The sequence below is a fragment of the Neolamprologus brichardi genome, chromosome 7 (assembly GCF_056152115.1).
Source record: "Neolamprologus brichardi isolate AB-2024 chromosome 7, ASM5615211v1, whole genome shotgun sequence".
NCBI lineage: Eukaryota > Metazoa > Chordata > Actinopteri > Cichliformes > Cichlidae > Neolamprologus > Neolamprologus brichardi.
The window spans coordinates 4,663,193-4,674,096 of NC_142110.1; the positions used below are offsets into that span (position 1 = coordinate 4,663,193).

Consider the following 10,904-nt stretch of genomic DNA (forward strand, 5'->3'; position numbering starts at 1 on the left):
ATTATTGTTTCATTCTATTATAGAATCTGACAAGAAAGAGGCAAAATTGTATTCCATCATGCTTTATTAGCTGCTTCGGTGAAAAACAAATCAACAATGCAAAAAAATAAATAACCGTTGGAAAACAACATACTGGAAAACAGTTATTCATCACTTGATTGCTTCAATACAACACTTGGGCACATATATGCGGGACCTTTCGTGGCTGTTTTGATATTGCTCTCCCTCTTAACTGATCAAATCTTGCTGTGGTAGCAGCTTTGAACTCGGTATGACCCAGGTTGATAGAGTCTGGATTGCATTGCAGCATTTTGTTGACTGGTTTTCCTACAAAACACAACAAACATTAGCCCGCAAAGCCACAGTGAACAAAGCAGCATAGCGCAACGAATTCAATTCAAATCAATATAAGACTTATTTGTAACCTATATCAACAATTATGTTATGATAAATTACATAACAACTACAACAAAAGACTTACCTTTGTGGGAATGCTTGGAGCAGACTAACATGTGAGCTGGAGTGTTCTGAAACGTTATATTTGGTCTTCGAATGGCTGCAATCCAGGCCATCCGTCGGCTCTTTGTTACTTCGGAAACATGAACACACATGGAAATCTGTGAAAGCCGCTTGCCACTCGTCCCTACAATCCTTTGCGGTTTTACCCCGGAAATGACGTCACATTTTCAATCTCTATACGTTTTTCAAAAAAACGCCTCTCTGTGCAAAATGGGTTCAAAAACATAAACTTCAAAAACTGTTTGTCCGCGATTTGGACAGGGGAAAGAAATTGTGGCAGGATCAGCCTGATATTATTTGTATCCCACTGTAACTTTACTGATAAAGAGCTAACATCTCCAGAATGTCAGGAGTAGTTAGTCATTACAAGAAGTGTTTTTGAACTAAAAATCAAGAATGTGGGATACTGTTTGTCCGTCATTTGGAGAGGCTAGTGCGTGCTCCCGACACAGGGAAAACCAGTTCTGCAGGGGAGACCTACCTTGGCACTTGTGCAGGTGAAGCCAGAGGGAAGATATGCTTCACCATATTTTCTAGTCTTTGGCTGGGAAGAAAGTTGCTTTGGAAACATATTTGGGATTGCTTCATCTCCTGCTTTGCGTTTGTGTGGGAACCCTGCCAAAAACATGTCCATTCTGCTAGCAGTGTCCAAGCATATTTTTTTTTCTTTCCCCTGCAGTGGCTCTGCACCCCGCATAGGGGCCGGGCAACACACTTTGGGAACCTCTGATACAGACAAAGCTGTAAGGCTGCGTAAGCTTGAGCTGGAGTCCCAGCCACAAGCCTCATCTGCCTCTGCTGACTCTCCAGGTTCCACTTCCATGTCTGGTACTGCATTTGATGTCAGTAAGTGTATTTCTCTAGAGCCCACTTTTACGGAAGCTGAAGTTGATTCATATTTTGCAGCATTTGAACGCATTGTTGGTGCTTTGCAGTGTCCTAGTGATATTTGGCCCCTTTTGTTACAGTACAAACTGTCTCTCAAAGCTTAAGAGGTGTTTGCTGCACTTCCTTTAAAATAAAGTCTAAATTATCTGAGTGTTAAAGCAGCTGTCTTGCAAACTTATGAATTGGTCCCTGAAGCTTATAGACAGAAGTTTTGCCAACAGAGGAAACTTCCCAATCAAACTTATGTAGAATTTGGTAAGGTATGTAACTAAATTGGACCTCCTTAAAGGTTACTGGCAAGTCCCCTTTCCTGAACGTGCCTCTAAGATTTCAGCCTTTGTGACACCTGATGAGTTTTTACAGTATACTGTCATGGCATTTGGTACGTGTAATGCACCTGCGACCTTTCACAGGCTGATAAATAAGATTTTGAGTGGCCTCTCCAACTCCAGTGCCTATTTGGATGATTTGGTGGTTTACACTGAAACATGGCAAGATCATTTGCAAATCCTACGCCAAGTCATCGTTTGGCCCGAGCTGCTCTGACTCTCAACCTGGCAACGTTTTTTTTTAACATGGATGAACATAATGCTAACTTTGAACAATTTTAAATGGAGGTTTATTTGTTGAGAATAAAGTAAATAACAAAACAAGGATATTTATAATACATCAACAAAAATCAGGCCTGGGGTCCTCCTGGTTAAAAAACGGTCGAGGACTGGGACACTCAGGTTAATCCTGCAGTGCAGGGTCTGGTCTAGTTAAGGAAAAGGTGGAGAACAACATAAACAGTTTTGGTAGAAATGTATGATTTCATTTATTTTAAGAGATCAAAGCATTATTCTGATTATTAAGCTTAAGTAACATATACTAATACGCTGTGAAAAGACTTAAATTTTATACAGTTCATCTGTGTAACTAAGCTTTTTTGTGACCTCAAAGATAACCCTGTTTTCAGCTTTATTGCATTTTTACAGTCCATCTATTCACACAAATAAGTTACCGGATCAAATAAATAATAGAAAAAAATAGCAATAGAAAATGTTCTTCTATAAGTTTCAAAGAGATTTAGTTTACATATTTTATATATTACAGTAAATGTGTACGAATGACCGGCAATCATTCAGTCACTGAAATTATCCATGAAACTAGCTATTTTCCCTGGATATGATTGTCTCTGATAAGCCTAAGGTACAAAACATGCCGGCGACGACGATAAAGCTTTTCTAGCTCCTCAAGAATTAAAAATGCACAAAAAATGGAGCGACATTTTAGGGTCCATTTTAAAGTTTTTGCCCAGTAAGAATTAGGACTTAGTAAGGGCGGACTTAAACGAAGGCTAGAAGACTGTCCCACTTCACAGTCTACATTGCCTTTGAAGGACCCGCCCTACATAGTAGGTTGGGTGGGTCCTTCAAAGCATGCTACCCCTGAATTTTGACACAGCCAATAAATACACAGAGGGGTGACGAGGGAAGTGGAAACACATGGGAACACCCCTGGGACGAATAGACATAATGACACAGAGGAAGCAAAGTAAAACACACTGCACATAGGACGTGAGGCTGTCAAAGTAAAACAGGAAACACTAAGATGTAGACTAAAACACACAACTTGACACAGGAGCTGGGAACAAGGAATGAATGAAAGGAGTGGAACGTGTACACAGGGAAGCAAGACGTCTCGTCTGTCCTCTGTGTCACCAACATGACACAGAGGACATGAGGGACTCGGAGAGGCAACGGAATGAGACCGTGACAAGAAAGCATGAAATACAAATAACTTCAGAAAATAAAAGGGAACCGAAACTCAATACTGAATCATAGAAAACTAAAACCTTACAACATAATAAACTCAAAATGCTGGGTCAAATGACCCAGAACCATGACATTAATTAAATGTATCAGTTACATCTTCTCAGAAAGTTTAGAGGTTTTTGATTGAAGACTCATGCTAGAAATAAAGAAGGATTAAATAAACCCCTCTTTATATCTGAAACATCATTCCAGTACCTTCTGTTAATGAATAATCGCATCTGATAACAATATAGAGATAATTGTTCAGTTCTAAGAAAGTAATGTCATCCTACACCAGGTTTACACCCTCAGTGAATTCATTTGTTCTTCTCCTTACTGTGACGTGTTCAACCTGCAAATGTCAGTGAAGCTGTTGTTGTGGAACTTAAGCATCTATGTGACGCTATGGTTAGTGCTAAAGAAGATGAGTGAACATAAACAGAATCCATGTTTGAAAGGTTATTTCTAATGTTTCAAACAGCTCAAAAGAAAAGAGAGTGAGAAAAAGAGGTCAGGAAATGAAGATTTGAGGTTATTTTCAAAGGTATTAATAATGTGAAAGGTTTGAAAAACATATTGAAATATAATTTTGCGTTATTCAAACGTTGCATGAAAGTACTAGGCAATTTAGTGGAGGCTAAACTAGTTAGCTTGTTATATTATGGAAATGTTTACAGTAATCCACTGTGCTGGACTGGTGAGTAGGCTGTAGTGTTCATGGACAACATTAGGTTCAATCCTAGTTGATGTAAATTTAAACGTATCTGTCTACTTATATTTTTCTGAATTCAGTTAAATCCAGGGTTTCCCACTTGCCCAGCGCTAACCCTAACTGCTGGGTACAAAGCATGCCCACTAGCATCTAGAATAGACAAGCAGTTCCACTGGACTGTTAGCATGTATCATGTGGTGTACCCACTCATTTATCATAATAATAATAAATTATTGGACAGAGATGTGTAAATCCGATCGTTAAGTCTGACGTCACTAGCCGTGTCTGGGCCTAAACTCCGCTGCAGGTCCATATATCAAACGATCACTATGGCATTACTGAGAGTTAAAAAACTGTCTAAAGTCTTTCATCTTTAATAAAATAATTAGCGTTCTGCTCTACCAGGTGTAACAATTGAGTTTAACATCCAGGCATCCATGAAAACGGAATTTATGACATTTAACGGAGTTAGAAGTTAGCAGGAAGTTAGCTCGCTAGCTTCTATCTAAATACAATATAGCATGTCCTGACTGCGGGGTTTTGGAAAGAAATTAAAACGTACAGCTCTGTTATCACTTCCAACATAAATGAAGACCGAAAACTAAACATCAGTGACGTTTGTAGGGTTACTGAAGTTCGGCTAGCTGGTATATAATGATGTGCTACATGACCGCTAGCGACACAGCTATGTTAGCATAATATAAACAAGCTAACTTCTTTTCCACTCGATAAAAGTTAACGTGAGTGTTCTCGGTGGTCAGGAACAAATGTAATCGCATGGCAGGATGCTGTAAAAGGACCAAACTTCAGCCAGGAGAACAACTGAGATAATCCATCCACAATACGAGGTTAGTCATTCATATACTGCTGCATGGGCTGGGCTGTAGTTACATCCTAAGGTTTTAAAAACTGAGCTTAAATAAATGATTAGCGGTAATAAAAGCCGAGGGAGGTCAACAGTGATCACTGACTGTTTTAGGAGTTTTTGAGATCAAATAGAAGAAAATACATAACATTAAACATGTTAACAACACAAAAGCCATATTAAACACAGACTACTTTAGGCCCGGAAGTAGGATTCGTCACGTCATCACTTAACGACCGGATAGGTTTCGGAAAGAATAAGAAAATATTTGCAAAATGAATTACCTTTAGTAGCCACCAGAGGATGTGATCTTTGCTGTTTTTTAGTGTGCAGCCTGTGCTGTGTGGTGTGTCACAGCGACACACTGAGGCCATGACTGGTACTGCAAAGGAAGGCAACTAGCTATAAGTTCAACTGAAACCTAAGAAATTTCTTTTACATACAGGTCAGGGTAGAAGTGTGTTGTTTTATTTCATGTGCTAACGCTAATTATTTTGCCAAAAATCTGTATCTCAAACAGTTGCTTGTGTGCTGCTAAAACCCTGCAGCATGTGGGACTCTGATGAATGTAATCAGTGCCAAGCTGAACACACCGGAGTTTCCTTGCAGTAGGTGCTTAATCATGATGCTTGATCACCAGCTCTGCAAGCTGTTCTCTAAGTAGCACCAGATCTGCTGCTGCTGCTGCTGCTGCTAAGTGAGTATCTATGTTCATTATAGTTCATAAAGTAGTAAACAGATGATTGTGATATCTGAAAGGAAAAGAGATTTTGTATAACCCAATATGCTCACAGGAGTAAGCTGGTCATCACAGTGCACCTGCAGGTTCGTTAAGTTGTGTCCAAACACAAGTGTAGTAACAGTGGTTTAGATTTTTAAAAAAATCCCTACTGGTTTACTTGAGCGTCATGGGAAGGAATGCTCTTCAGCAGTGAATCAAATCAACAAGTGAGCCTCATCCTGCAGAATAAACAGTCCCTTTCAGTCTCCTTCTATTTCCAGTCAACCTGTTAACTGTTTCACTGAGTTTGAGCTATGCATTAATTTATCTAACCTTCTTTGCAACAATGCTTCTCTTGTAGCAGCAGGAATGAGGAATTTAATACATAAACAGGGATTTAGAAAAATTATGAAATCAAAATAAAGAGACACATCGAGCCAATGCTTAAATGGAACAGAGACTGTTGATTCCTGTCAAGCTCTAGTGATAAATGTCTAGTTCGTGTGTGCAGCGTGTTAAAACTTAAAACAGAACTATATTGCCACATACTTACTGTTATTTTCTATTGTTTAAAAGTGGTGCTATAGGGAGGAACAAATGTTAAAAAGACACAGCTGTAACCAAGTTACAATCACCACAACATGAAGAAAAACAGCACCATCAGAGACAAAGTGGAGATTCTTTCTTTTTTTTCATCTGTACCTGCTGGGGCAATTTGCATCTTTTAGACGCTGGCTTTCCTGAGAGAAACTATCATTCATCAGTTTTCCTAATGATGGGAATCCTGGGAAAGTCAATCTCTTTTGCTCATCTTTGCCCCCTTCTTGTCTTACAGACATCAATATTTCTATACAAACCAGCACCTAACCTGTTTTCCACAAAGGTAAGGAATCTTCCCATTCGATATGATCACACTCCGTCCTCCACCTACTATAACAAACAATGACATTTACAACCTGAGACACTGTGAAAGAAAGATATCGAAAGATAGAGCGTGCTTTACTGTGAGATTTATACAGCACACGCAAAGATAAGCCGTCATTGTTTTATCAACTTTACAGTGTTGTAAAATAGAAAGTCAGCTTCACATTGTGAGCTGCAGACGCAGTGTTTAACCCTGGAGAACCCATGGGGTCAGATCCGACCCCATTGGTTTACTAGGGAACCCATGGGGTCAAATTTGACTCCATGGGTTCTCCAGGGTTAAGAACACATTGCTAGTGAGAAGTGTTGTATTTCAGAAATGCGCTGTTCATCAGGTTAATAAACCTCATCACTGATCGCATGTATGAATGCAGTAATACAATAAGTGAAATCATAGCTGTGACTGGCACGATGATAGTAGCTCAAGGACTGATTTAAAAAAAAATACTGGGCAGAGGACTGGCCAAGCAAACAAACCATTCTGTATTAACACATTTAACACTTTTAACTTCACTTGAGGGTAAAATTTTCCCCACAAAGTAATAAACTGACAAAGCAATGGATTCATATTTCGTGCTGTCTCGCAGTGACAAAAGATAAAGAAAGCTGCGATGTACTAGAAACCTTATCTGCTACTACAGGTTACTTGAGACATTTAGATTTAGTTCAGATTAGTCTGCTCACTCAATAAGAATATGATGGTACACAAATCTTGCAGTGCATGCATTTGAAAGTTTGCAATCAAGCGTCCGTGAAAGGAACACTCCCTCCATAGCAACAGACCGCACCCACAGCTAAATGAAAACCTGTCCAACTGCACATCAACGCTGTTAATGAGCAACCAGGATTGCAGCATTTTATTTTCTGTCCCCTGGCTTTCCTTTAACCTTGTTGACTCAGCCTTGTCAAAATCAAATAAATGACTTTATAACTGTAATGCTTTTCCACCTGCTCTTATTGCCCATAAAGCAAACGTACATGTATGTGCATGTATATATCTGTCTTTGTATGCGCATAACAGTGTGAAAGTTTGCGTGTGTTGTAATGTCTGTCGCTCTGAGGCTGAGTATGTGTTTAAGGAAGAATGTGGAAGAGGTGGAAACTGATGTTGGCTGGAGGCGGGACAAAAGTGTCACACCGAAGTGAAACGGGCTTTGCACTTTTCAGAGTCACCTGGGAGAAACAGACAACATGACCTGCATCAACTTTACAGAGTTCCTGCTTTTCCTTCTCCTCCTCCTTCATGAGGTCTACAGTGACAACCCAGAACCTGCTGTCAGGGCAGAGCGCGAAGTTATTGAGATGGGATACTGTTTCGGAATGGATTATATTGTTGTTTATAGATCTGCTTCAGAGGGAGACCAACTGCTTGGAAACTCTTCAAACAAGAACATGCCCAACACACCACCTGCTGACCTACAGGGTCGTACCCACATCAGTGACGATCCCAGCCTGCTCGGGTTTCAAATCAGTAACCTCACTCACTTGGACTCTGGGATTTATAGGAGGGAATGTTGGAAGAACCAGACGATAATCAGCCAGAAGACACAGCAGCTCACTGTGTGTAAGGAGCAGATTGAATCTAAAGACATAATTGTAAGTAAAGACGGTAAAGGGACTGAGATCTTGTGCAATAGCAATGCCATTGGCTCTGAGGGAACATCTGTACGCTGGTACCATGAAATGTATCCGTCTTATGAGCCCACACTCTTCCTGGATAGCAGTGTGTCCCTGAAGCCTCTGGTGAAGGAGCTTGCAGGTCTTGTAGATGTAAGAGACAACGGTGCATTGCTCGTGTTCAACAACATGTTACAGAAAACCACACACTTTAAGTGTCTTGTGATGAAAGGTATCAAGTGTCTTAGTTTCCAAACCATGCACCCACCAGATGAGAGTGAAAGCAAGGACATTTTTGTCTCACCGGGGGACAGAGTGCTTCTAAATTGTTCTATTGATGAGGGTGAGCAGGCGTGGGAAACTCCACTGGGGAGAATTGATGGTAACACGAGGGGCAGTCCAATGTACATATCAGCTGATGACTTCTCACTGGTTATACCTGCCATCTCTGCAGACTACATTGGAGACTATTCATGCATCTCCCCCTTGCGTGAGATGCATTATACATTTTTTCTTTGCCCCAAAAACAAACTCCAAGAAAAAGTTGCAGATGAAGGTGAAAATGTCTCCCTGATGTGCGATTCTGGCCAAGATGTTTCAGATATAGTGCAGTGGCACCGCTATGGACTTTCAGGGCACTATGAGATCATCCACAACTCACAAGACCAAACTGTTCCCATCCCTAAAGATCTACGAGGCAGAGTGACTCTATCTGAGGATGGGACTTTGCTGACCATCAACGACCTGAAGGTGTCAGATGGAGGGAAGTACTTTTGTGCTGTTGTTAAAACCCTGGATTTTGTAGGGGATTATACGGATGATGATACAGAATATGATGACAAAGGTACTGAAGAAGATGAAATGGACAAGGAGTGGACAGAGTCTCTGGAATGCATTTTTAAACAGGAGATCACTTTAAATTTACCCAGCAGTCCTCCACCACCGCATACGTCGTATGTTGTGGTGGCAGTAGTGGTGGTGGTGCTGCTGCTGCTGGTAGCTGGAGTGATTGTCACAATAGTGGTGGTGAAGAAGAGGTCAAAGAGAAAACCAGCAGACATAAAGATGGATACGGCTCCTGGCTGTTCTGAAAGGTTAACTGCATCTGATTAATGTTGCTCAGCTTTTGTAAAATAGCTGCAAGACATTTAAATATCCACCTGATGCACACTGTGCTGTAAAATCTGTACAAATGTGTAACTATTTTCACCAGTTGATTATTATGAAAAAGTAGTATTTATGCTTTCAGTTTGCCTTCATGTCATTTTCTCCTTCCTTGTCAGTCGCTGATGACTATAGATTTGGTAAAATAAAATATAATTTCAACATCCTGTTTTTACTTAAGACTGAAAACGTGGAAAAATAAGAGATTTTTCTTTTTACTTTATGTTTAGTGTACAGAACAAGCAGCCAGGATCATAGCTATCATGTTTTCAATTTATCTGATGGTGCAAAAAAATGTTGCATGGCTCTAATGCAACATTAAATGATGACTAAAAACCAGTTGGGCTACTCTGCTGTCAACAGATTGTTTGTTGCCAATCACAGAGAGAGCAACAGTCAGAAAGTCCCTGTAAGCTTCAATGTCAAAGGCTTCAGAGAAGGAAATATTTTTCTCTTTGGGGTGCTTCCATTTCCACTGTGCTGCACATAAAGAATGTCATTACAGTTAATGCTAACATGTTCACAGTGTTGGGGAGTAACGGAATACATGTACCGCTGTTACGTATTTAAAATACAAAATATGAGTAACTGTATTCCGTTACAGTTACCGTTTAAAAAGGTGGTATTTAGAATACAGTTACTTTGTTGAAATAAATGGATTACACGGCGGTACTTCCCTGTTTCATATTGTGGCGGGTCAGGACTGTTTGGGTTTTGTTTGACAGCTACGTTCTGTTGCTCAGGTGGCAGCGTTACGGTTGCCATGGTTACACGGTGACGCTCTCTCTCTCTCTGCGTGTTTCCTGGGTGAGAGAGCGCCTGTTGTTGTTGTGCTAAGCTAATAGGCAGAATGCTACAGGTATATCTCTAAAGAATGTAGCATCATGGGCAGTGTAGTCCGTGCTGCAGGGAGAATGGACTGCCATACACGTTATGTGTCTGTGAGCGAGGGAGGGAGAAAAAGGAAAAGTACGAGCAAAAACGGGAGCTGGAAGCATGTAAATATAATAATAACCACTGCAGCCAAGAAGAGAGCCTGACGAGCCCAGTTGTAAGTAAGCTATTAAGCTATTAAAGCTAGTTTTCGGCTACGAGCCCGACACAGAACCCACCGTATTAGCCAGAGGTCCCTTTACTACGGTTCGGAGCCGCGGACCTTCAGTAACAGTAATAAATCACAGCAATAGTACATTCATGTAGTTGTAAACAGCATGATAATATATTAAGTAATCCAAAGTATTCAGAATACGTTACTCTCATTGAGTAACGTAACGGAATACATTACAGAATACATTTTGGGGCATGTAATCTGTATTCTGTAATGGAATACATTTTAAAAGTAACCTTCCCAACACTGCATGTTCACACCACAAGTCAGTGGTTAATAGTTTAACTAATTGCATTTTCATATGTGCGCAAACAGTGGCAAGAAATACCTCAACAATCATTAGAAGTCTGATAATCGTGAGTTCAATATCCATTTTCCTTTCTGCTCAGTTCTGTTCTTCATGAAATCCTGAGGGAAATATCTGGCTCTTTAGCAGCTAAATGCTGTTTGGTTTGTGTACAGTGGGCTTGTAGGGCTATTTTTTTCTCTTACTGGAAACAGCTGCTGCTGGAAAACAGATTAATGAAAGAAATGAGAATGGACCAAAACATTAAAGCTGCAGGCTGTGAAATCAGTTAATGACTTACAAC

The 10,904-nt window shown here is 40.3% G+C and overlaps 1 protein-coding gene across 1 annotated transcript; it reads left to right on the plus strand.

Annotated features, from left to right (window-relative positions):
- The first annotated feature begins 6,324 nt into the window (after positions 1-6,324).
- Positions 6,325-9,155, plus strand: LOC148101903 (uncharacterized). The gene is made up of 2 exons (XM_087844330.1): positions 6,325-6,384; positions 7,593-9,155. The coding sequence occupies exon 2, from the start codon at positions 7,617-7,619 to the stop codon at positions 9,153-9,155; it is 1,539 nt and encodes a 512-aa protein (XP_087700456.1). The 5' UTR covers positions 6,325-6,384; positions 7,593-7,616.
- Positions 9,156-10,904: the final 1,749 nt, after the last annotated feature.